The sequence below is a fragment of the Panthera leo genome, chromosome E1, assembly GCF_018350215.1.
Source record: "Panthera leo isolate Ple1 chromosome E1, P.leo_Ple1_pat1.1, whole genome shotgun sequence".
NCBI classification, from domain to species: domain Eukaryota; kingdom Metazoa; phylum Chordata; class Mammalia; order Carnivora; family Felidae; genus Panthera; species Panthera leo.
The window spans coordinates 9,800,342-9,826,181 of record NC_056692.1 but is presented as its reverse complement, the minus strand read 5'-3'; the positions used below and the strand labels follow the sequence as shown (position 1 = coordinate 9,826,181).

Here is a 25,840-nt window from a genome sequence, read left to right as displayed (position 1 = left end):
TCACGACCTGAGCCGAAGTCGGATGCTCAACTGACTGAGCCCCCAGGCACCCCTCTCGTAGTTGTTTTAATTTGTTGTTCCCTAATGTATTTCAACTTTATTTGCTAGCTGGGATAATATTCAAATGTTCTATAAAATAGTCTTGCATACTTGGTGTATAGGTCAGTTTAAAGAGTATCAGTGTAATTGTCACTATATATGTATATATTCCCCGCAGAGTAAAGTCGTGTGGTACGATTTTGTGACCTTTCTTATGCAGCTTCCTGTTTTTGTGAAGTTTCTGGTTTTTTCACTGTTTTCTGAGTTATTATTTTAATTCTGATTAGTTAATAGGCAGTGCTGTGTTAGTTTCAGGTGTACAATATAGTGATTCAACACTTGCATATATCACCCAGTGCTCATCATGACAAGTGCCTTCCTTAATCCCCATCATCTGTTTAACCCATCCCTCTCCCTGCAACCTTCCCTCTGGTATGGATCAGCTTGTTCTCCATAGTTAAGAGTCTGTTTATTTCTTGTGATAAGAACTTTTTTAAAAATTTAAATCCAAGTTAGTTAACATACAGTGTAATAATGGTTTCAGGAGTAGGATTTAGTGATTCATCACTTACATATAACGCTCAGTGCTCATCCCAACAAGTGTTCTCCTTAATGCCCATCGCCCATTTAGCCAGCCCCCCACCCAACACCCTGCCAGCAACCTTCTGTTTGTTCTCTGTATTTAAGAGTCTCTTATGGTTTGCCTCCCTCTCTGTTTTTATCTTATTTATCCTTCCCTCCCCCAATTTTCATCTGTTTTGTTTCTTAAATTCCACATATGAGGGAAATCGTATGATATTTATCTTTCTCTGACTTATTTCATTTAGCATAATAACGCTGTAGTTCCATCCACGTTGTTGCAAATGGCAAGATTTCATTCTTTTTGAAATCCATTCATCAGTCCATGGACATTTGGGCTCTTTCCATAATCTGGCTATTGTCAATAGTGCTGCTATAAACATTGGGGTGCATGTGCCCCTTTGAATCAGTATTTTTGTATCCATTGGATAAATACCTAGTAGTGTAATTGCCGGGTCTTAGGGTCATTCTATTTTTAATTTTTTTGAGAACCTTTCACTATTTTTATTATATCCTCATTTTTTTTTTTCATACTCTTCATCCAACCAGATGTTCTTTCAAAGAAACTTCCCTTGGGAGGCATCTTATCCTCTTGGCCCAGTTTGGATGTGTTCTCCAGATTTGCTCCATGGGTATCCTCTCGAGACTCCCCGTGACTGGTTTCCTCTAATAGAACCATTGGTCTCCCACGATCACTTACCCTCTTTCTCTTTGGTTTACTCCCTCGTTCTCCTGGAGCACATTCTCAAGTAACTTACTTAGAAAGGGTGTTAGCAGTTTAATTTTTTTTCTGAGTCTCCATATGTTTGACAGTATGTTTTATTGTCTACCTCTGTGACTAGTTTATAGTTAGGTCAGATATAGAATTCTAGGTTGAAAATCATTTTCAGAACTTTGAAGGTATTTGCTTCATTGCCTTTGAGAATTCAGTACTGCTATAATGAATGATGGCCAGTCTCATGCTCACACCCCTTCCCTGAACTTGTAGGCATTCTTGGTGTCCTGAAACTTTATAAAGGGATATCTTCATGTGGGTCTTTTCTCATTCATTCTGCCTGACACAAGTTCTGGGACTCACGTTCTTCAGCGTTGGAGGATTCTCTCATGTCAGTTTTTTGGTCATTTCCTTCACTGTGCTTCCACTGGTCTGTATTTCCAGATCTTCTGTTAATTGACTGTTTGATCTTCCGGATTGGCCCTGAGTGTTTACCTTTTCTGTTTTAATCTTGTTACATGTCAGGAGAGGTCTTTGATTTTGCATTCCATCCCTTCTATCGAAGCTTATAATTTGACAAATGTATTTAAAATTTTTGAGAGTTTTTTCTTGTGCTATCCTTTTCTTTCTTCCAAGCATCCTGGCGTTGTTTTAATGAGTGCATATCACCTTGAATCTCAAGCTCTGTCCATGAGGCCTTCCTTGAGCATCCTCTAGAAATGTGCGTTCTTCCCCATCAGCCCCCTCCTTGTCAGGGCTCCCTGCACTCCAGGCCTTTTGCCCATTCCGTTCACTTTTTCTTAGCCTACCTTTATGCCTTTAATCTAGTTTGAGGTACTTTTGTTGTAATTCGATTATACTTACCAAGTAAGTAGTTTGATATTCAGATCTGTTGCTCAGATGAGAGGTCCATATAAAGAGAGTTAATTGGGGGGTCATCTGTATATAAGTGGTATTTTAGGATCTTGAGATGGAATAGAATCACCAGGAAAATAATTTGTAATAAGAGAGGAGGAAAGGCCCAGGACCCAGGTCTGAAGATTCTGACAAGTAGAAGCAGAGAGACAAGGAGGGGCCAGCAAAGGAGAGAGACCGAAGACAGTTGCTGAACTAAGAGAAAAACCAGGAGAGTTGTTCATTGGAGGCATGCTTGTTCCCGGGCACCTGGGGGGGCTCAATCGGTTAAGTGGCCGACTTCGGCTCAGGTCATGATCTCGTGGTTCGTGGGTTCGAGCCCCATGTCAGGCTCTGCACTGACATTGCGGAGCCTGCTTGGGATTCTCTCTCTCTCTCTCTCTCTCTCTCTCTCTCTCTCTTTCTCTCTCTCTCTCTCTCTCTCTCTCTCTCTCTCAAAATAAATAAATAAATAACGTAATTAGTTAAAAAAAAAAAAAAAAAAGGAATTGTTCCAGTTCTGCTGAGAGGATTGAAGGTCTCTGTTGTGTTGGCCCATGTGGAGGTTGTGGATGGCCTCAGTGGACAAGGTTTGGGTTGAGTAATGGCAGAGGAGAGAGAAGAAGAAGTGAAGACAACCAAGGTACAGGACTCTGGGGAGGATTCTGTTGTGAGGGGGAAGAAGGAAAGCAGGTATAGCAGGAGGAAGATGTGGGCTACAGACTTTTTTTTCAGATTTTAAGTAATCTCTACACCCAACATGGGGCTCGAACTCACAAACCCGAGATCCAGAGTTGCATGCTCTACCGACTGAGCCAACCAGGTGCCCCGAGATTTTTTTTTTTAATTGAAGAGAGTTAAGCATGTTTAAATGCCCATCAGAAGGATGGAAAGGAAAGGCTGTTTCAACAAATCACAGTGACAGTGGAGATGTGGAATGGGTTAAATAGGTTTGTTGCGATGGGGGGTGGGAACAAAAACCCAAAAGTGAAAGGTTGGATGTGTTGATTAGGATGAGATTGTGCTTGACCGGGAAAGCCCAGGGAAAAAGTTTGACATCATCATGATGAAGCAGGCGGGAATGCCTACCGATTCTGGAACAGAACAGTGAGCAGGATATTTAAGGGATATTGGTCCATTACGTCTCCGGGCTGGGAGAGGCTGGAATCGGAAAGACCTTTGGGAACATTTCAGAAATTCAGATGGAACATTCTTAAGGACCTAGACTGGATCCCTACCAAAAGGAAAACAAAGAAAAAATATAGAAACATTCCCAAAAATAACTGGTTTTAGTGACTGGTTGGTTACCAAAAGAAAAGGGAGAGGACATTTTAAATGTTTTTCAGGTTCCTCGACTGGAGGATAAGGAGATATGGATAAGGAGAGCGAAGGGAAGGAGGAATAAATATCACCCAAAGGTTGAGAAAGATGGAGATTGGGGGGGGGGGGGGGGAGATTAGATTTGACAATAAATGCATTATTGGAGCTTTTGAGAAAAAAAGTTATGAACGGTTAGAGTAAAAACTATCCTAGTAGTTGAGATTCTTTGAGACCGAAGGGGTAAGTTCTCTTGTGTTTCAGAGGCAAGGCAGCAATTATGTGGTAGGTGATAATGGTGAACTTTCATTTCTGTCTCCCGCCTGTCTCTCCCACAGGGCAGGTCTGTGAATTCTTATTGAAGAAATGAAAGTTTAGTAATTTATTTCAGAATGTCACCATTTCCTTCATCAATGCATGGTAGAGAGAAGACCTACCTACCAAAGAACAATCCAAGTAGCATTCTTAGGGTAAGACAAGGAAATTAAGAAGGGACTGAAGTAAATTTAAAAAAATAAAAAATAAAATTAAAAAAAAGGGACTGAAAATATTTTATTTTCAGCTCATGAGAATCACTGCTTGAGACAGGCATCTGATCCGATTTAAATGGTTGTGCTATTGTTGTTTTAAACATGCTTTTTATTCTCTGCAAAGATTTATGTTTCCTGCCCCCTTAACTCTCTGTATGTTGTTATGATAGGATTTTCCCTTCTGCTTTTTAAATTTACTACATAAATGTAACCATACAAAAGAAACAGGAAATTTTCTCACAGCCCAAGCAGCTTAATATTCACCTGTTCTCAATGTTCTGGGTACTCGTCTAGTGTGTGTATCTATGAATACAGAGTTTGATGCACCTGTGATCTGTCACATTATAATTTTTCATTTGGCACTTTAAAAATATAACACATCAGGGAGCACCTGGGTGGCACAGTCGTTTAAGCATCTAACTCTTGATCTCGGCTTGGGTCATGATCTCACGGTTCGTGAGTTTGAGCCCCACATCGGGTTCCGTGCTGATGGTGTGGATCCTGCTTGGGATTCTGTCTCTCCTCTCTGCCCCTTCCCCGCTTGTGTGTGCATGTTCTCTCTCTCTCAAATATATAAAATTTAAAAAAAATTTTTTTTTTAGTATAACATATCATTTTTTTAAGTTTATTTTGAGAGAGAGAGAGAGAGAGAGAGAGAGAGAGCGCATGTGAGCAAGGTTGGGGCAGAGAGAGAGGGAGAGAGAGAATCCCAAGCAAGCTTAACACTCAGCATGGAGCCCCACACAGGGCTCGATATCACGACCTGAGCCAAAATCAAGAGTTGGACATTTAACTGACTGAGCCATCCAGGCGGATCCAAACATTTTTTCTTTTTGAGAGAGGGGGTGCAAGTGAGTGAGGGTTGGGGGGGGAGAGAGAGAATCCCACGGGAGGCAGAGAGAGAGAGAGAAGTGGGGCTTACCCGAAGCGAGGCTCAAGCTCACCAGATATGGTACTCGAACTCGCAAACCGTGAGATCATGACCTGAGCCAAAGTCAGATGGCTAACGACTGAGCCACCCAGGGGCCCAGCAAGCATGTTTTTTAGAAAATCATATTAGTCTTCCCAATTATGAGGTGGGGCTTGCTTTTAATTTAACTTCATGCCGTTAGACAGCCAGCCTCAGTAGGAATAAGTGGCGGTCTGATGGGAGGATGGGGAAAAGACCAGAGAAGTCAAGAGTGACGGCTAGGCCGTCCTTATTCTGTCAACCCTGGGCTTCTCACTGCCTCTGCGGTCTCCCTTGCCGTGGTGTATGTATCCAGTGGTATGCTCTATGTCAGGGTTCCCGGATGTAGAGTGCAGTGCTGATCAAGTGTCAGAATGGAAAGAACAGAAACAAAAACGAAAACAGATGTCGTAACAAACACAACTGGATTGTGTATCTCATAATACACAAGTGGGTATATTTCACAAACGTACACTGATGTAAAAAAATTCCTAGTAGTCTAGGTAAGGTGCGAGTAGTAACACCTATGCGGAGGGCAAGCTAAGATTTGGCAGAAGGGAGGAGCTCACTTCAGCCGGAAAGGATGACAGAGTTGATCTGCTGCTCTGTTTGAGTCCTGCCCATCCTCAAACCCGACGGACGGATGGTTGAAAAGGAGCCTTCATTTCAGTGGCCGTGTCGGGAATGGCCAGTGGCTGTGTGATAACAAGAGCTGGGCTCTCCCATCTGCCTTGAACTTGAGTTATCTTCCGTTTTCATCAGGGCCCTTTCCAGGATTACTTCATTCTAGAGAACCAGCGTTACTAACACGGTTTATGGCTTGGTGATTTCAATCTTCATTTTACGAGAACAATTAAATAAATCTTGGCTTCGTTGAGTATTTTCTTCATTAAGTATGATGCAAGGAAGATGCCTGAAGGCATTAAACTGTGTGTTGTAGTACTCTCAGCTTTCCAGTAACTTCTAATTTGAAAAAGTTAATTAAAAAACAAACAAACCCATAGTTTGGGGGTACCTGGGTAGCTCAGTTCATTAAACATTGGACTCTTCATTTTGGCCCAGGTCATGATCTCATGGTTCATGAGTTCAGGCCCCACACCCCCCCCTCCCCTACTGTCAGCACAGAGCCTGCTTGGGATTCTCTCTCTCCCTCTCTCTCTGCCCCTCCCCTGCTTGCGTTCATTCTCTCTCTCTCTCTCTGTCTCTCTCTCTCCAAATACATAAATAAATAAACTTAAGAAAGACCATCTAGTTTTTCTGTATATTAGTATGACAACTTAAGCTTTATTGTGTCAAGGTTTTAAAAAGCACTTAGCTGTTAGACACAGCACCGAATGCCATTGGCCTTCACATCATCACCCCCAATTTCAGCATGTTCATACCTTCAGGTCTTCCTTAGAAGCGGCCCTTGGCACTGGGCTCAGAGCTCAGAACCGTGCCACATCGGGTTCTGCTTCTGTCTTGGTCGATTGGAGCTGCTGCCATTCTGGGGGGCGGGGGGCATACCCTCCACTGCTTCCTACCTTGTGGAGGCCTAGGGATTGGTGACACCTTCTAGGGTCCTTTGTCACTGGGGACCTTCAACCCGAGGCACAGAGTTGGGGAAGTTACCGCAGTCAGCCTTGATTCATCAAACGGTCTTTGGGTTTGGAAAATAGGTCCAGAATTTTCGCTTACCCTTTAACCTCTGAGGTGGGTCTCATTTGTAGAGCCATATAGGAAATCAATGTCTGGGTTCGCACTCCTAGAATTTTTTTTTAACATGGTCTACAATGTAGTATAGATGAAAACAGAAAATAGTTCCTTCCCTTACATTTCCCGTTATAAATACTCTAAATTTTGTATCATTTCCATATTATGTAAATCCCTTTAGCATTTAAAACCGTACCATAGCTACATGTAATGCGTCCTTATCCCATTTGTTCTTATTTCTCTGAATACAAATAAGCACACTGTTTCCACTTGTGTTAAAAGCAGTAGGTCATTGGACTAGGTTAGTCTTCCCTTGGTGTTACTCGTGTCTTGTGATTTCTTAAGCAAATTTGTACTCATTCACAAGATGTTGATGAACTTTTTAAATAAAATGTTTATCAAGGGGCACCCGGGGTGGCTCAGTTGGTTAAGCATCCCAGTTAGGCCCAGGTCATGAACTTGCGGTTTGTGAGTTCGAGCCCCGCGTCAGGCTCCACGCTGAGTGTGGAGCCCGCTTGAGATTCTCTGTCTCTGTCATGGGGCGCCTGGGTGGCCCAGTCGGTTAAGTGTCTGACTTCGGCTCAGGTCACGATCTCACAATTTGTAAGTTCGAGCCCCGCATCGGGCTCTGTGCTGACAGCTCGGATCCCAGAGCCTGCTTCAGATTCTGTATCTCCCTCTCCCTCTGTTCCTCCCCTGCTCGCGCACTCTCTCAAAAATAAAGATCGCACTCTCTAAAAAATAAATAAAGATTTAAAAATATCAAGAAAAAAACGTTTATCAAGAAATGCACTGTGACCTTGCATTTTGTCAAAAGGCTGTTGTTTAGTTGCCGGGGTTACAGTTTAGATGCATTAGGCTGCAGGTTACAGAAAACCCAATTCAAGATGACTTGTGTGAAGGACATTTATTGGCTTGTGTAACTGGAAGGCCAGCTTAGCTACAGGCTAAGCTCCAGGGCTGATTGAGCAGCAATTCCACCGAGCTACTAAGAATTTGCTTTCCTTCTTTCTACTCTGTTCTCACCTTCCTCTCATGATGACAACAGGTTGCAGCCATTCCCAGACTTCTGTGCTCCCTTCCTCATGTGCAGTAATGTTTTAGAAACTCACCCAGAAGACCCCCTCCTGGTGTCCTGTCGACCTCAGTTGAGGGGTGTGTCCAGGCCTTGAACCAGCAACTGTGGCTGGGATGAGATTAAGTGGAGGAGTTCAGGCTTGGAGTCAGTTTCCCCCCAAAGTCTAGGGGCTGTGGGAGGAGGTACAGAAACCCCAGTCAGCTCCAGGTAGGTTTCTAGAGGCGCGGGTGGGTGGGTGGGGCGGAAATGAATGAAGGGCAGCAGCCATCCCGTTCCGTGTCCGACGTGAGTGGAAGTCACTTGGGTTTCATTTATAAAAGTGCTTGCGTTGTTTCATTGGTTTCTACTTCTTCTGTCCTTAGGGGCTGTGACAACAGCCAAACGGACAGGCATCCCAGCTCCTCGAGAACATTCGGTAACCGTCTCCAGGGAGAGAACCGTGCCACGCGGTCCCTCCAACCCCAGGAAGTCGGTGTCCAGCCCCACGTCTTCCAGCACACCCACCCCTACGAAGCACCTGCGGACCACCTCCGCAAGACCCAAGCCAGAGAATGAAGGCGGGGAAAAGGCCGTGCTCGAGTCCCAGGTTCGGGAACTCCTGGCAGAAGCCAAAGCGAAAGACAGCGAAATTAACAGGCTTCGAAGCGAGCTGAAGAAATGTAAGGAGAAAAGGACTCCGAGCGCTGAAGGAACCGAGCCTTCCGACGCAAATGCAGATGGAGCGCCCGTCTCCCCAGGCGACTCGGAACCCTTGCTAAGAGCTCTTGAGGAGAAGAACAAGAATTTTCAGAAGGAGCTTGCAGATCTGGAGGAGGAAAACCGGGCCTTAAGGGAGAAACTGACTCATCTGGAGCATTCCCCAAATTCGGAGGGGGGTGCTAGTCACACGGGGGAGAGCAGCTGCCCAACGTCCGTAACTCAGGAGTCCAGCTTCGGAAGCCCACCCGGAAATCAGCTGTCGGGCGAGCTCGATGCCTATCGGCACCCCATACACGAGAACGCGTTAAGGACATCAGGCTCTTCAAGCAGCGACGTCACCAAAGCTTCTTTGTCCCCAGATGCCTCGGATTTCGAGCACATCACGGCCGACACGCCCTCCAGGCCCCTGTCCTCCAGCAGCAACCCCTTTAAGAGCTCCAAGTGCTCCACGACAGGCAGCTCCCCCAACAACGTGAGCGAGCTGTCCCTGGCCTCCCTCGCGGAGAAGATACAGAAGATGGAGGAAAACCAGCACAGCACGGCCGAGGAGCTGCAGGCTACTCTGCAGGAGTTGTCGGACCAGCAGCAGATGGTTCAGGAGCTGACGGCCGAAAACGAGAAACTGCTGGACGAGAAGACGATCCTGGAGAGTTCTTTCCACCAGCACCGAGAGAGGGCCGCGCAGCTAAGTCAGGAGAACGAGAAGCTGATAAACCTCCTGCAAGAGCGCGCAAAGAGCGAGGAGCCCGCCGCCGTTCAAGAAGGCAAAATCCTGGAGCTGGAGCAGAAGTGCGCAGAAATTCTTGACCAGGGCCGCTTTGAAAGGGAGAAGCTGCTTAACATCCAGCAGCAGCTGACCTGTAGCCTCCGGAAGGTGGAGGAGGAGAACCAAGGAGCTTTGGAAGCGATTAAACACCTCAAGGAAGAAAACGAAAAGCTGACCGGGGTTCTGGAACGGGAGCGGTGTAATAACGGTGTGATGGCCAAAACTCTGGAGGAGTGCAAGGCGACCTTGGAAGGGCTGCAGATTGAAAATGGGTCTTTGAAGGCGCATTTGGAGAGTGAGCAGCAGAAAGCGACGGACACCAGTCCCGTGGGGCAGACGGCAGAGGCGCGTGAAGTTCAAGAGATGTTGAGAGTCGCTCGAGCTGAGAAGGATCAGCTGGAGCTCTCTTGCACCGAGCTCAGGCAAGAATTGCTAAAGGCCCATGGTGAAATTAAACATGTTTCAAGCCTGCTGGCCAAGGTAAGGACACAGTCCTTTCCCGGTATTTGCTCATCCTTCTTAGCGTTGTTCCCCTCGACCTTGAGATTCACAGAGCATAGAGACTCCTTGGCTCAGCCGGTTTCGTTCATGAATCCGGCTTTCTAGCTTGAAGATGTGTTCCATTCCGGACAGACTGGGGACGCAAAAATGAGACACCCCCCACTTCTGACTATAGGTTCAAAGTGTAGCAGGGAGATGGTGAATCAGATCAGTGAGTGCGATGCAGGGATAAAGAGTATCCTAGAGGACAGCTCAGAGTTCAGTTCCAAGGAGGAACACCTAGAATGATGTGGGAGAAAGGAAAGTAGTGCTGGAGGGCTTCCTGAAAGAGGTGGCAAGTAAGCTGAATCTTATTGGCTCAGAATGAGAGACGGTTATCCAGGTTTATCAGTTAACATGCTCTGGGCTGCTAGTAACAGGAGATTAAAATCATCCCTAATTTCCCTCCCCAGTAATAATATAACCACTGTTTTGGGGTTTTCTTTCAGATGTGTGTGTGTGTGTGTGTGTGTGTGTCCCACAAATTAAAAAAAAAAATTTTTATAGACTCATCCTTTACATACTCTTTTAGTTTAAAATTTTTAGGTTTATTTTTATTTATTTTTTTGAGGGGGATAGAGAGCAAGCAGAGGAGGGGCAGAGAGAGAGGGAGACAGAATCCCAAGTAGGCTCCATGCTGTCAGCACAGAGCCCAGTGCAGGGCTCGAACTCACAAACCATGAGATCATGACCTGAGCCGAAATCAAGAATTGGACACTTAACTGATTGAGCCACCCACGTGCCCCATGTAATTTAATATTTTGTGAGTATATTCTTCTCATTATTCTTTGAAACGTGATATTAAGGCCAGGCCGTATTCTAGTATATAAAGATCTCATACGTTCTGTACCGGTCACCTGTTCATTGAGCGTGTTATGTTCTCTTCCGGTCTTTTGATATTGTAAATACATTTTTTTTTTTTTTTTAATATCTGTCTGGTTATTTCCTTAGGAAAAATTCCTAAACACTGACTTGATGTGTCAGAATGTGACCTTTTTTTTCCTGTATTATTTTTTTTAATGTTTATTTATTTTTGAGACAGAGACAGAGCATGAACGGGGGAGGGTCAGAGAGAGAGGGAGACACAGAATCGGAAGCAGGTTCCAGGCTCTGAGCTGTCAGCACAGAGTCCGAGGCGGGGCTCAAACTCATGGACCGCGAGATCATGACCTGAGCCGACGACGGACGCTTAACCGACTGAGCCACCCACGCGCCCTGAATGTGACCATTTTAAGGACACTCGATACATTCAGCCAGTTTTCCCCCCAGAAGTGTTCCCACCAGCTGATCCACGGGAGTGCCTGTTTCCCTGAACCCTTGCCAATGCTTGGTATCCAGTTGCTGGGTCATTCAGATCTGGTCTTCGTTGCCTCTTTTTTCCTCCCCTTCTTCACTGGGGAAGATCTTACCCAGCCCACAATCGAACAAATGATCCCTGTTTCATTTTTAAAAATAATCCTTTCGTCAGTCTGCAACTTTGTTACATGATAAAGTTGCTGGTAATTCTATAATATCCTGCCTGCTCACAGAGCAGTGCTGGAAAGGCATAGACAGGTGGCTTCCTAGTTTCTGTTTCCTGCAAGCTCTGGATCTGTGATGTTAGGGGTCTGGTGGTGAGAGAGAGAGGTTGAAATGACTTCCCACCTTAGGGTCGTCACTGTTTTAAGAAACAAGCTGTTAGGCGCCTGGGTGGCTCAGTCAGTTAAGCGTCCGACTCTTGATTTCAGCTCAAGACCTGATCTCACAGTCGAGAAGGCAGAGTCTGCTTGGGATTCTCTCTCCCACTCTTTTTGCTCCTTCACCCCTATAAGCTCTCTCTCTCTCCCTCAAAATAAATAAACACACACAAAAAAAAAAAGAAAAGAAAAGACAAGAAAAAAGTTGTGCCATGAGCTCACAGGGTGATTTTTCTCCACTGCTTCATCTGCCTTTAGATTAGTCTACTGCCTGGTGCCTGGGTTGGTTAAGTTGGTTAAGCATTCACCTGTGGCTCAGGTCATGATCTCACGGTTCGTGGGTTCGAGCCCTGCATCGGGCTCTGTGCTGACAGCTCAGAGCCTGGAGCCGCTTTGGATTCTGTGTCTCCCTCTCTCTCTGACCCTCCCCTGCTTGTGCTCTCTCTCTCAAAAATAAATACACATTAAAAAAATTTTTTTAAAAGATTAGTTTGTTGCAACTTGGTTCTGGCTTGGTTGTTTGATAATCCGAGTGGTAGGTAGTGTTAGTTTTTTCTTCTTTTTAAATCATTGTCAGTGTTCTACATTTATAGCTAAAATGCTAAATAAAATTTCAATAAAATTTGAAAGTATGGAAGTGATTCCATTAGAAGGTACTCGCCAGGTGCCCATTTGAAGTTTAAGTTGGTGATTGTAGCTTTACATTAACTTCTAGTGTCTGAAATCCGTTCCTCTCCATCACTCTGTTGCAAAATGCGCCACCTTCCAGATGTGACCTTCTTGAAGTGCCCCCTCAGTCCTTCACCTGTCTCTTCGGCATTTCGATTGACGTTACACTAAATACATGGGTCACCAAGAAATAATTTGGTATCTCAAAACAGTAGCTTCACTTCTACGTTAACTTATTTCATGAATTTGTTTCTGCTTTTATCTTTATTAATCCTTTTATCCTGCTTGTCTGTATTTCCTTGGTTTCTTCTTAGTTTTTTGAGTACAGTTCTGTGTTCGGTGACGTCGGTCATTTCTTGGTTGATAATGACAGCATTTAAAGGTATGAGTTTGCCCTTCCTTACAGCTTTATCTACACGAGGGCAGTAAAATTCAGAATTTTTCTGGGACAAACCAAGTCTAATTTGGAGAAAAAGAAAAAAGGTTTGCATTTTCTGTGGAGTGCAAGGTACAGCATATACATTTTAAGTCAGCTGTTAATTATATTATTCCTGTATTCCCTTTGTATTACACGCTGATTCGAATCATCAAAAATTCGTCGGTAGAATGGAAGAGACTGTAGCTGGTATTTCGAGGTAAGACTGTGTGAAGCACCAGGTCACCTGGAGTTGCTTTTATACTTGAGATCCCAGGTCTGTGATTTCGTGCTGTCTTAGTGCACAAGGGCATTGACCTATAATCACAGTGGGCTCGTTACCTGTGCTTTTCTGTTACCTTCGAAAAGGTGTAAAACCCGGACTTTCTAGGCTGACCGAAGGACACAGGAGCACTTTTAGTACAAACATAGAATGATGTGAAACAATGGATTGGTAAGTGGAAAGCGTGGGTCCTCCTGACTTGGTTAATTGCGATTAATTCTGTGACCTTGGGCAGCCCCTCTTCATCGTACGGTGTAGAACAGAAGTGTGGTTGGTGTGGAGGCGGGGTGCGGGGGGGGGGATCTTGGCCTCGTTCCTGATTTAAAGGGAGTGTCTTCAACATTTTGTTATCAAGGATGTCTGTCGTAGGCACGTGCTGTGTACCTTTTATTGAGTTAGACGAGTATTTTGCTGGGAACTGATTTGTTTGTTTTTTTTAAAAGGATAGGGATTGAATTTTGCTACATCTGTTATGGGTCTTAAACATCTCTCAGATCTGATCTTAGAGTAGTTTTTATATAATCATGGTGGTTTTTCTCTTTTAACTTGTTAACAAGGTGAATTAGAATAACAGATTTTCTAAGGCAGTCCAGTGTTAAGTCATCTTTGCATTCCCGGCACAAATTCTAATTCTTTAGTTCTCAGTCACTTTGCAGGACATTTGCTAGACCTTTCACATTTCACCACCTTGAGCCGATGTCTGAGTGAGTGTCCTGTTAACCACCAAGCAGTTTTCTTGGTGATGAACAACTTCTGCGCTTGAGCTCTGCATTCATCCATTCAAATTCATGGCAGAAGGCGACTGTTATGAGAAAAGAACAAAATTGCCTGTTTACTAAAGAGGAAAAGCAATACCAAACCACCCTATGATCTGATTGAGTAAATCTGTATAAATTTCCAGTTTCCGTAAGTTACATAAATGACTCAGATACTATTAGAAGAGCCTCTGAAAAGCCTTCAAATGTACTTTTTTTTTTTTTTTTGGTGCGAGGTGGATCTGTTCTTCCTACAGTAAATGGAAAATTGGTAGGACATTTACAATCATTGGGATTATTTCAGAGGCTCTCTGTTCCTCTCATTTCTTTGTCTTCAGCTGTTTGCTAGTATCTCCATTCTTGTCAGCTTCTCTGATATCCTATATATACATTTTGCTGGCAGATTACCGTATGGTTATAAAACATGCCTTCGTACGACTTTGAGGATGGCTGTCATTTCCACAGATGCCTCAGCCTCCTATAAGCCACACTCATTCGCTCTCCCCCTCTCTCTCTCTCTCTCTTGATTTCGGGAGAGAGGAAGAGAGAGATAGAGGAATGCCTGCCCCAGCCAGCAAGCAGCATGTCATTAAATGGGATTATTGGTTTTTCAGACTATACTGCAATCCAGGTTTATGGTTTTCTAACGATCACATTTGCAGTTGGTTGAGATCTTGATTTCAAGTTACAGTGTCTATAAGCCTTGAAACCTAGAAGTTTTAAAACAAAGTATTGTTGTTGTTCCCTCCCCTCCCCCCCCGCCCCACCCCTGAGGTTGAAAGCTTATATAGGTGGTATCCTTAGAAATTTAGTTCTTTCTAAAGCAGAAACTCGGGTGTCTCTTCCAGAGGAGAAAGGAGATTATAAAGAAATACATGCTGGGGCGCCTGGATGGCGCAGTCGGTTAAGCGTCCGACTTCAGCCAGGTCACGATCTCGCAGTCCGTGAGTTCGAGCCCCGCGTCAGGCTCTGGGCTGATGGCTCAGAGCCTGGAGCCTGTTTCCGATTCTGTGTGTCCCTCTCTCTCTGCCCCTCCCCTGTTCATGGTCTGTCTCTCTCTGTCCCAAAAATAAATAAAAAACGTTGAAAAAAAAAATTTTTTTTTAAAAAAATAATAAAAAAAAAAAATAAAATAAAAAAATAAAAAAAAGAAATACATGCTGGGGCGCCTGGGTGGCTCAGTCAGTTGAGCATCCGACTTTGGCTCAGGTCATGATCTCACGGCTCGAGTTCGAGCCCTGCATAGGGCTCTGTGGTGACAGCTCAGAGCCTGGAGCCTGCTTCAGATTTTGTGTCTCCCTCTCTCTCTCTCTCAGCCCCTCCCCCACTCACACTCTGTCTGTCTCTCCCAAAAGTAAATTGACATTAAAAAAATTTTAAACAAAAGAAAAGAAACACTTGCTGTGAGTGGTCGGAGAAAACTCAGAGGTGCAGTAATCATTGTGTGACCGGTATTGGTCACCAGGCCAAGCTGATTAGGGGAGCCACTGGCCGCAAATGGCAAAACCAGAATTTGCGAGAAAGATGCACCAAGTAGATGATTCTGTAGCCATGACAGAATAGGACTCTTTGAAGGACTGAGGTGACCTTGGAGCCTGCTTAAATAGCAGGTGGTCCGTGAAGATGCCCAGGCCATGCTTTGGATCCTAAGAATCAGAAACCCTTAGTGCCAGCGGCTGAAGCCAGCGGCTCACTTTCCTCCTGTACTCAGAAGTCAGGAGGCAGGAAGTTGGTCGCTGCGGTCCAGGGGCTGTGTGACGTCAGGGCTCTGTGATTCCACGGCCTTCCTGCCAAGAGGGCACAGGATCCTCAGCATGTGATCCCCACAGTCCTGACAGGCAGGAGCCTCGGCAGCTCCCCGATACCTCAGTCCTGTCGGGAGGACAGTTTTCCCCGGCTTGGCGGGGGGCGGCCGGGGGGCCCTCAGCAACTTTCACCTTTGTGTCTGGTCACAACTGGGCCACACGCACCCTCCCCCAGCCCACTTCCCTTGATATCACAAGATCACAGCCCGATTCTTAAACCAAATTGGGATTCTTAGAAAGAAACGGAGAATGACTTTTGGGTAAGGGAGAGAGCACTGTTTGCCGCAGCCCCCAGACAGGGGGTTCGCTTTCCCCCATTCCCGTCCGTTCTCCGTGAAGTGCTCGCAGTGATCTCCCGAATTCAGGGTAAAGCCTTCGGCCATTTGCACCCAATGCGGCCCCTGATGGACACCCAGCAGCCACCTTCTTTTGCACCCCCAGCTCCCCTGTACGGGCCCTGCCTGGCCCAGTCTTGGTCTGCATCAGGAGTTTTGTTGTTTGGGAGGCTCTCTCCACCGAAGGTGCTCTGGCCCCTGTCTCTGCCCCCCTCCCCATTCCCCATCCTTGACTCGCCTCACCCTGCCTTAAGCGTTAGGTCTCATCGGTGGTGTCGCTTTTTCAGAGGGGCCCTCAGCTCTGTGGGGTCACTGTCCCCATGGTAGATCAGCTAGGATCACCTGTGTGAAAGCCCCTTGCCCTTCCCTGGCATCTCGGAGGAGGTCAGAAGTGTTGGCGAATCTGTTTGGTAGAGTCCAAGGGGGAGCTTAGGGATCACGTCTCCTGCGTGCATCGCGAACTGGGTACTTGTGGGAGAGTCGGTTAAGGTTGAGTTGTTGAGGCTGAAAACGTGGACGTTTCAGTGGCCTCGTGCTCTCCGGTGCCTTTGGTGGACGCCAGTGTATCAGTTCTCTGGGTAAAGCGGTCCTGTGACTTCGTGCTGGGAAGAAGGCAGTGAGAAACCTGTGTAACAGAGCCTGTGTTCAAGTCGAGAGGAGACACTTGTCCAGGCAGCTTGGGGAAGGCCTGTAGGCTCTGCACCGGGAAGCCTTCGAGGGGGGCCATTGCTCAGGGACCGCGCCTCGGGCCCCAGCCTTGTGGCCCAGAGCTTGAAGCCTGCTGTGCACCGGGAGATGAAGCTTAGCAAGGGCCCCCTGCAAAGCAGAACGCCCTTGCGGCCTTTATTAGCTCAGACCTGACAGTCAGGTGGCCCAGGACGTGATGGCAGTCCCGCGTTGCCATGTGACTGCTGGCTCCCTCCACTCCCCAGCCCCACCCCCACCCCCACCCCTGTAGGGCTCCGTTCTCAAAACCTTGTGAAGGAGTTTGGGGGCTGAACCTGAGGGTTTGGCAAAGAGACACGTGATGTTTGAGTAAAGGTGGAGGGGGCACTCCCCTGGACCCAGTGTGGTCTCTCCCTTTCTGGATTTCCTGGGCTGACCGCCCCCCGCCCCCCCACTTCCCTTCTGAGGGGCCCATTTTTCTCTGTAGACGTGTTAACACCTTTCCTGAGATTAGGCCTGAGCACTTTTTTTCCCTCAACTTGACCTTAGGGCTTGTCTGCGAAGCCCCGGCATTTTGAACACTCAGGGAGCACCTCCCTGAGCGCTCATCTGAAAATCCAGAAAGTTCCCAGAGTGAAATACAGATGCTTACCCATTTCTTTGAGCGTTTCCTAGCCATTTTCCTTTTTCCATAACAAAAGCTTAAACTAAATGACCATGCTCTGCTCTCCCTTGGCAGAATAGCATTGCAAAAAAATAAAGAGAAGAAAAGTTCAAGTTTTGGCCAGCGTGAATGAAACATGGCTCTCCATCAGCAGTATATATTCGAAACAGGGCCAAGAAGTAAGCGAACGGAGTTTTGGAGGAACAAAGTTAGATGTAAAAACAAACACAACAAAAATAACACACTCTTACTCATGGTGAAGTTACTCAAGCAGTCACTCCCAAGTTTATTTACTTTCATACCATACACAGCTGACCCTTGAACAGCGCGGGTCCACTTTACATGTGGAGGTTTTTTTCAGCAAGTGCAGCACTGTAAATGTATTTTCTCTTCCTGATGATTTTCTAAATAACATTGTCTCTAACTTCCTTTACCGCAAGAATACGGCCTGTAATACGTATAACATGCAAAATACGTGTTCGTCGACATTTATGTGATCAGCAAGGCTTCATTGTAGGCTATTAGGAGTTAAGTTTTGGTGGAGTCAAAAGTTATAGTTTAGTAAAGCAATAAAGTTTTCAACCCTGTAGGGGAGGTCGGTGCCCACTAACCCCCACGTTTTTTGGGGATCAGCTGTGTAGTTTTAACATTGTGACTTGTTCCATATATTAGGTATCCAGTTATAGTCTTCCTGAATAAATGAATGAATGTTAGAGAAACTTGTAATGGAATATAGGAGAGAGGCTGTGATAATCGTACCAATATGTTAAAAAACAAAATTTAGAGGGAGGGGGGTGCCTGGGTGGCTCATTCGGTTAAACGTCCGACTTTGGCTCAGGTTGTGATCTCATAGTCCTTGAGTTCGAGCCCCACGTTGGGCTCTGTGCTGACAGCTCAGAGCCTGGAGCCTGCTTCCGAGTCTGTGTCTCCCTCTCTTTCTGCCCCTCCCCTGCTCGCACTCTGGCTCTCTCTCAAAAATAAATGTTAAAAAAAATTTTTTTTAACACATAAAAGCAAAATTTAGGGGCACCTGGGTGGCTCAGTCAATTGGCTAAGTGTCCAGTTTCGGCTCAGGTCATTATCTTGCGATTCCTGAGTTCAAGCCCCACATCAGGCCTGGAGCCCACTTGAGATCCTCTGTCCCCCTCTCACTCTGCCCCTCCCCTGCTTGCACGCGTGCGCGCACATGCGCCCTGTCAGAAATAAATAGACGTTAAAAAAATTTTAAAATGTAAATGTTAAAAAAACAAAATTTATTATCGTATTTTAAAAATAACAGTTAATAGTTAAGTGCTCTATATGTGCTAGGTGCTCCTGGAGGCTTTAGATCATTTCATCTCATTTAATCATGTTTTTATGCTAGAAATACTGTCATTATCTAATATTTTGCACTTGAAAAAACCAAGACAGAGAATGGCTAATGTTACTAGCTTACTGATGAATTGACGAAGGCCAGGATTCAATATTGGGTCTTTACTCCTCATCACTGATTTGTACTGCTTTCTGGTTCCGTGACCATAAAGAAGCGTTAGAAAAACATTTGAGGCAGACCAGAGGACTCAAACACACTGTAGTCTTAAGGCCAGAGCTTTCTTGGTTTGAAAAGAACAAGCTTTCAAGTCTCAATGAATTAGGAGAATTTTTATTTGATTAGAACACAATAGAAAAGTTCACAATGAAAACCTGAGTCATCAGAACACATCCTTTTGTTTGATTTAGAACTTGGATCTTGAGGGGAGTAGGAGGTAACCCGGGGAGGTGGTGGGGTGGGGACAGCAGGTTCTCGCCCGTCTGTCTCAGAGCCGCCCTGCCCGACCCTGCATCCTGGGTCCCGGAAGGGTGGGAAGCTGCACCTTGGTTGTGAATCCCAAGAGGTCCTTGCTGCCATCTGCCCTCTGGCGGTTGTCAGAGCTTGAAGCACTGGCTCTCAACAGCCCTCTCCAGGAAGGACTGTGGCTCCCACTCCCTCCATGGGAAACTCATTTGAATCTGTTTGTAATCCAATTCTTCACGCCCATTTCTGGAGAAAGCTGATTTTTGAAGATGAGAGGTCATCTGTGGAATGCATGAGGTGACTTCTCGAGACCTTGGAGGGGCGCCTGGGTGGCTCAGTCGGTTCAGCATCCACCTCTTGACTTCGGCTCAGGTCATGATCTCACAGTTCGTGAGTTCAGGCCCCACATCGGGCTCTGTGCTGACAGTGGGGAGCCTGCTTGGGATTCTCTCCCTCCCTTCCTCTTGCCATGCTCTCTGTCTCTCTCTCAAATGAGTAAACATTAAAAAAAAAAAAAAAAGAAGGGGAGACAGTAAAAATCACGTTGCTGGTTGTCGGACAGAGCAGTTATTGAACTGGAGAAGCTGTACTCTAAAGGACCGGCCGGCAGGAGGGCAGCCTAGAACTCTAAGGGTCATGGAAGTACCAGGTGTTGGCCCTAGCTACCTGATAAATTGTGTTGTTCTTTTTAATTAGCTTGGCTGTGAATCTGTAAAATGAACATAATAACACCTGCCTGTTACTACTTAGCAAGCCCCTGCAGGAAGCCGTTGCGAAGCGACTTAAGGGCTTTGTCGTTGTTGCTTGTCTTAATGAAAGAGCTTTCCGGAACACATTGCTAAACTTGAGAGACCGACTCCCCGGTCAAGAAGGAGGAATGAGGTGTGTGCTGTGAAACGGCATCCTGGCTTGCAGGTTTACTGGCCCCAGCGGCCCCCTCCCCACCGCCTCGCCTGCCATCCGGTGCCTGTGATCACGAGGGGCCAACGTGTAGGAAGTAAAGGCGGGTCGGGGCCTGTGGGAGGCCAGCAGCCTCGGCCACGTGTGGAGACCCTCCTCAGGGTGCATCCTTCAGTTCCACTCCTGACGCACAGTAGGTCCCACGCAAGTAACAGGCACGTTTCTAGACACCAGGTGAGCGGCCCTCAGCCTGAGAGTTCCTGGACACGGAGCCCAGCCCGCTGGGCGGAAAGCCACGGTCTTACTCAGGATGCAGGGCTCATAGTGGGAGCTTCCTTCCTCTGCTGCTTTTCCAATGCTGTCGAAGCTCAACCTTCTCGTATCTAAAACGCCGTGCCCCTCTTCTACCTAAAGTCTTGTGTTTATTCTGGAGCTATCGGCGGATATAAGACTCGGTCTGTTTTGTGTGTTGTGGGCTTCCTGGACCTGTGTCATATTATCATCTAACATCGCACACACGGAGGCATGAGGCAGCTATGAGAGATACAGTAACTTTTACTGAGTGCTTCCCATGTGTCAGGCAGGGCGATAAACTCTTTAAGTGCAGTATTTCATTTAATTGTTCAGATGAGGAAACGGAGGCAGGGAGATTACAGAACCCAGGGCTGGGGGCACCTGGGTGGCTCAGTCGTTTAAGCGTCCGACTTCAGCTCGGGTCGTGATCTCGAGGTTTGTAAGTTCGAGCCCCGTGTCAGGCTCTTTTCAGCACAGACCCTGGAGCCTGTTTCGGATTCTGTCTCCCTCCCTCCCTGTGCATTCCCTGCTCACGCTCTGTCTCTCTCAAAAATAAACATTAAACAATTATATATATATTTAAAAAAAAAAAAAGAAAGAAGAAGAAGAACCCTGGACTGACTTGGGCAGAATAGGGATTTCAGCTCCGGTAGTCTGGCTCCAGGCCAGCAATCTCGATGTATCACAGCAGCTACAATGATGTATTTTCTATTGCAGTATCCAGCCACACGCCTTTATAATTGAAACACAGGTTTCACAGAACAGAGCTCACCTTTGAGGTAGGCAGTGTACTGGTTCCCTCTGTATTCCCTCTCTCCCTCCCTCCCTCCCTCCTTTCTTTCTTTATTCCTTATCGCAACGTCCCAATTGAAAAACAGGTGCGATATTGCTGTCCAGTGTCTGTGTATTCATTCATCAGGTTTTCACTAGGTGCCTCCTGTGTGTTTGATGCTGTGCAGGTGCCAGGGATATGATGGTGAAGAAAGCAGACAGGGTCTCTGCCTGCCTAGAACTTACACCCAGAAGGGTTTGTTTTTTTTTTTTTTTTTATGTTTATTGATTTATTTTGAGAGAGAGAGAGAGCATGAGCTGGGGAGGGGCAGAGACAGAGAGAGGGAGGGAGAGAATCCCAACAGGCTCAGCGCTGTCAGCACAGAACCCAGCGCGGGGCTCGAACTCACAAACTGTGAGATCATGACCTGAGCCAAAATCAAGAGTCGGACACTTAACTGGCTGAGCCACCCAGGCACCCCTACAGCCAGAAGGTTTTACCCATTAAATGCAATGGTAAAAAAAAAAAAATGTTACTGTAAATGGAGATGCCTCCAAATCTAGGAAAAAATCTATTAGGTACCAAGCTTATATTAATTGGTAAGTGTATAGCTATTTTGCAACATTATTTAAAGGACTATAGACAGACTATAGATAGACTATAGACCAAATACTGTGAAACATTTAAAGTAATGACAGCATTGTAGATATCAGTGTGGATACATGTCAAAAACATGATTAAAAACAAGTTTCACGAAAGCGTAACAAGTCTATGACTTGTATACAAACTCTAAAGCAGAACTACGTACATAGTACTATGTATGTATTATGGGCACATTCATGTATAGTAAAAGTGAAAACCATTTCGGAACAAGTGCACGCCAATTTTAGGTTAATGCAAATTACTCTCTGGGGTGGGAGAGAAGGTTGGGGCTTCACTAAATCTTGTTAAAGTCAAAATATTTAGCAGACATGGCAAAACTTAACCATCGTTAAGTCCATTTGGGCGCATGGCTATCTCGTCACGTTGGGGGCTTTTCTGCGCATTCGAAATGTTTAATGATTAAGAACTGAAAAGGTGAGATGAATGCCTGTCCCGTGCCTCTTTTCTGTGTCTGGTGCACGTACGTGTTTGTGTTCTGTGCCTTCCGCTGGTGTTCTCCATCACATTAATGTCGTATTTCTCTAAAGAAACACCATGACCGCAAGTACTTTACGGCTGAAGGGATTTGGAGTTTGCGGGGGGTGGGAGGGTGGCGGGGATCAGGGGTGGGGGGCGGAATCAGTCAGGTCCTGGGGGCATTGTTCCCGGATCACCAGCAGAGGGCGCTGTGCCACAGCAGATGTGAGGAGGCCAGCTCTTGCGGTGCAATACCAGGGCCTCCCGGGGGAGCGCTGTTGCACCCAGCTGCAGGACAGAAGGGCCCTTGGGTACCTGCAGCTTTCCTTATGCCTGTAGGAAGGGACACAGCATCCACCATTTGGCCTTTTGCACACGTCACGTTTCTCTATATTTATAGCCTTGGCTGTTTCTGAGGCTAAGAATACAGGTGTCAGGTACTGCGCGTGCACAGAGCTTCCCTTGCTGTGCGTGGATGAGCCTGGGGCTGGTGTGCGAGGAACATTTTCCTGTTATGCTGACCGGGAAGCCTTCCTTTCATTCTAGGTGGAAAAGGATTATTCTTACTTGAAAGAGATATGTGATCGTCAGGCAGAACAGCTGAGCAGAACCAGCCTCAAGCTGCAGGAGAAAGCGTCAGAGAGCGATGCGGAGATTAAAGACATGAAGGAAACCATATTTGAACTGGAAGATCAGGTGGAACAGCATCGGGCTGTCAAGTTACATAACAACCAGCTCATCAGTGAGCTAGAAAGTGAGTGAAATCACGCCCTGGTCACAGGTAGGCCAGGAGCCAGCAGGGTGCTGGGGAGGGCCTGCAAGAATTATTTTTTGAAAAGTCTTCCTAGGGGCGCCTGGGTGGCTCAGTCAGTTAAGCGTCCGACTTCGGCTCAGGTCACGATCTCACGGTCCATGGGTTCGAGCCCCACGTCGGGCTCTGTGCTGACCGCTCGGAGCCTGGAGCCTGCTTCAGATTCCGTGTCTCCCACTCTCTCTGACCCTCCCCCGTTCACGCTCTGTCTCTCTCTGTCTCAAAAATAAAAATTAACATTAAAAAGAAAAAAGAAGTCTTCCTTGCGCATAGTCTACGGTCTCCTAGGAGGAGAAAGGCAGGATACTTAACGCCTTTAACTGGAAAACGGGTGGCATCAAAGAAACAATCATTGAACATCGAGCCAGCAGCGTGAGGTGACGGTGAAAAGGAGCAAATGCATTTTGGAGTGTCAGGTGTGCTGTGCGTGAGCCACACCGCTGACCGCACTCGTCCGGCCTTGACAGAGCTTTGTCTTTTGGGCCTGATGGATAGGAAGATGGGTGACAGATGGTCAGATGGGTTTGAGCAGTGTGTGCTCTTGGGCTCGGGGAGAAAACAATTCTAGCGTGTGTCCCATTGAAGGTAGGATATCAAGTAACTTACAGATGTTGGTCACTTTGTTACTGAAGAGGCTCCAATATATGGCTTCTTTTTGGACTCATTGTTTGCTTTGACTAGGGAAAGACTTTAAAAGGGGTTAGTTAAACATTGCCTGCCTTGTCCAAATGAGCTTTATCAAAATGATCCCATCTAGTGGTTTGTTTGTTTTTTTTAAATTTTTTTATGTTTGTTTATTTTTGAGAGAGAGAGAAAGACAGAGTGTGAGTGGGAGAGGGACAGGGAGAGAGGGAGATACAGAATCTGAAGGAAGCTCCAGGCTCTGAGCTGTCAGCCCAGAGCCCGACGCGGGGCTCAAACCCACAGACCGCAAGATCATGACCTGAGCTGAAGTTGGATGCTGAACCCACTGAGCCACCCAGGCGCCCCCTAGTGTGTTTTGCTTTTGGAACACGAGAAAGTCACCAACCCGTATATGAGACTGGTTGTCTCATATAGTAAAGATGCTGAAGAAAAATCTGGGGTCCACAATGAAGCCGTAGAAAAGATGGAAAAGCGGCTAGATTTGCAGATTTGTGAGATGAATGTCTGGTTGAAAGAAAATGTAGTGGGCTGCATTGTTATGAAACCACAAACCAAATAAATTTACAGTCATGTTTCTCAGGGCCAGGAAAGTGTTAAACCCTTCTCAGCTGGTGCTGGTTGGCTCTCGAGGCTCAAAAGGCCACACACCATGAGAAAGGTAAAAACTTCGCAGGTGAGGCAGGTTTAGGAGGCGCAGAAGAATCTTTTTTTAAGTTTATTTATTTTGAGGACTGGGGAGCATGAGAGGAGGAGGGGCAAAGAGAGAGGGAGAATCCCCAGCAGGTTCTACACTGTCGGCACAGAGCCCGATGTGGGGTTTGAACCCACAAACCGTGAGATCATGACCTGAGCTGAAATCAAGAGTCAGACGCTGAACCGCCTGAATCACCCAGGCGCCCCAGAAGAATTTTTAAAATGCCTGCTGAGTGTTATACAGGAAAAGGATTCCGTGGATAAGCAGGTTTCCAGCATTGTTGGGATGGGCTTTTTTTTTTTTTTTTTTTTTTTTTTTTTGAGGACATTGGCAAACAAACCTGTGTAACACAAGTAATGTCTCCTTTGCTAACAATGTCGTGACCAGAGGCTCGCAAGAACCTAACTCCGTATTCCCCATAGGACCAATAATTTAGTATTCACTAATTCTGCATGCATGACAATTTTATATAACTGCCACAAATGAGGATTGACTGTATAGTCTACACTGTGATTGATTGGTTAGCACCCGAGTTCCATCCTTCATTGGATGTGCCATGCAGGACAGCTACAGAATGTTAGCATTCAGTGTCCACAGCATTCAGACCATTCTCAGTAGTCATGCTTGAGAATATGACCAAACCCTTCTACCCCCGTCCGTGTATATTTCCAAACACAGCACCATGCTTGACAAGCATAAAGTCAAAGAAGAGAAGTTTGGTTTTGTTTTGTTTTTGTGTTACATTGCCCTTGAGAGTTTGGTTGTGTGGTCCCCAAATCCTTAAAAGTCAGCACAGACCCAGCAAGAAAGCCAGCATATAATTAATGTTCTGAGCAGATGTCAGGCCACTCCCTGGGGTTGGATCACAACATATCCAAGATTGAAAATAACACAGACTGTGTGTCTTTTGAGAAGCTTTTAAAAAAAAAATTTTTTTAATGTTTACCTATTTTTGAGAGAGAGAGAAAGAGAGAGAGAGAGAGCAGGCACATGAGTGGAGGAAGGGCAGAGAAAGAGGGAGACACAGAATCCGAAGCAGGCTCCAGGCTCTAAGCTGTCAACAGAGCCTGATGCAGGGCTCAAACTCACGAACTGTGAGATCATGACCTGAGCTGAAGTTGGACGCTTAACTGATTGAGCCACCCAGGCTCGCCTTGAGAAGCTTTTTAACCTCCTTCCAGCATATTAAGGTATTACTAAGATGTCTCTTCACTGGGAGACCCAGGGACACACAAATCCAGCCCAAGACCAGTCACTCCCCTCTATAAGTTCCTTGAGAGAAATGGACAAAAAATAGAAACAAAGTTAAGGAGCGTTTTCTTATTCTGTAGAATTGACCCCCAACCACAGATTCTGAGGCCCCCAGTGCTGCATTAGATTGTCCCATGTGGGCCCTGACCATGTGTTTATTCTTTTTGAAGCCTCTCTGGTAATTCTGACTCATATCCTTAATAGACATCTACTGCCCTGGAATGAATCACGAAGAACCGTTGAAGAATTTTAATTGGACACAATCAGACTTAAATTGAAATGAGTCCAGTAGCCATGTGGAAGAATCGGAAACAGAGAGAGGAAAGGACTGAGGATGTTCTTAATTAGGGAGAGCGGTCAGGTCACTTTTGAGCTGTTACAATACACCCACCCCAGATCCTGTCTCCCCCCGGGCGTTCCCTTTCTATGGGTCAGAGCCTGGGCTTGAACCTGTGTACTCTGGAGAGGCTTCCCAGGCGATTCGGAGGCTTAAGTACGATTAAGAACCACGACC

At 46.1% G+C, this 25,840-nt stretch overlaps 1 protein-coding gene across 15 annotated transcripts in view; it reads left to right on the top strand.

The window, feature by feature from the left end:
- The window catches only part of SPECC1 (sperm antigen with calponin homology and coiled-coil domains 1), a 269,159-nt gene that overhangs the window by 156,193 nt on the left and 87,126 nt on the right, over positions 1 to 25,840 (top strand). For all 15 annotated transcript variants that reach the window (XM_042917319.1, XM_042917316.1, XM_042917318.1 and 12 more), the window contains 2 exons: positions 8,156 to 9,738; positions 22,472 to 22,679. In XM_042917319.1, the coding sequence (XP_042773253.1) occupies positions 8,156 to 9,738; positions 22,472 to 22,679 (1,791 nt within the window). The remainder of the gene's footprint in view (positions 1 to 8,155; positions 9,739 to 22,471; positions 22,680 to 25,840) is intronic.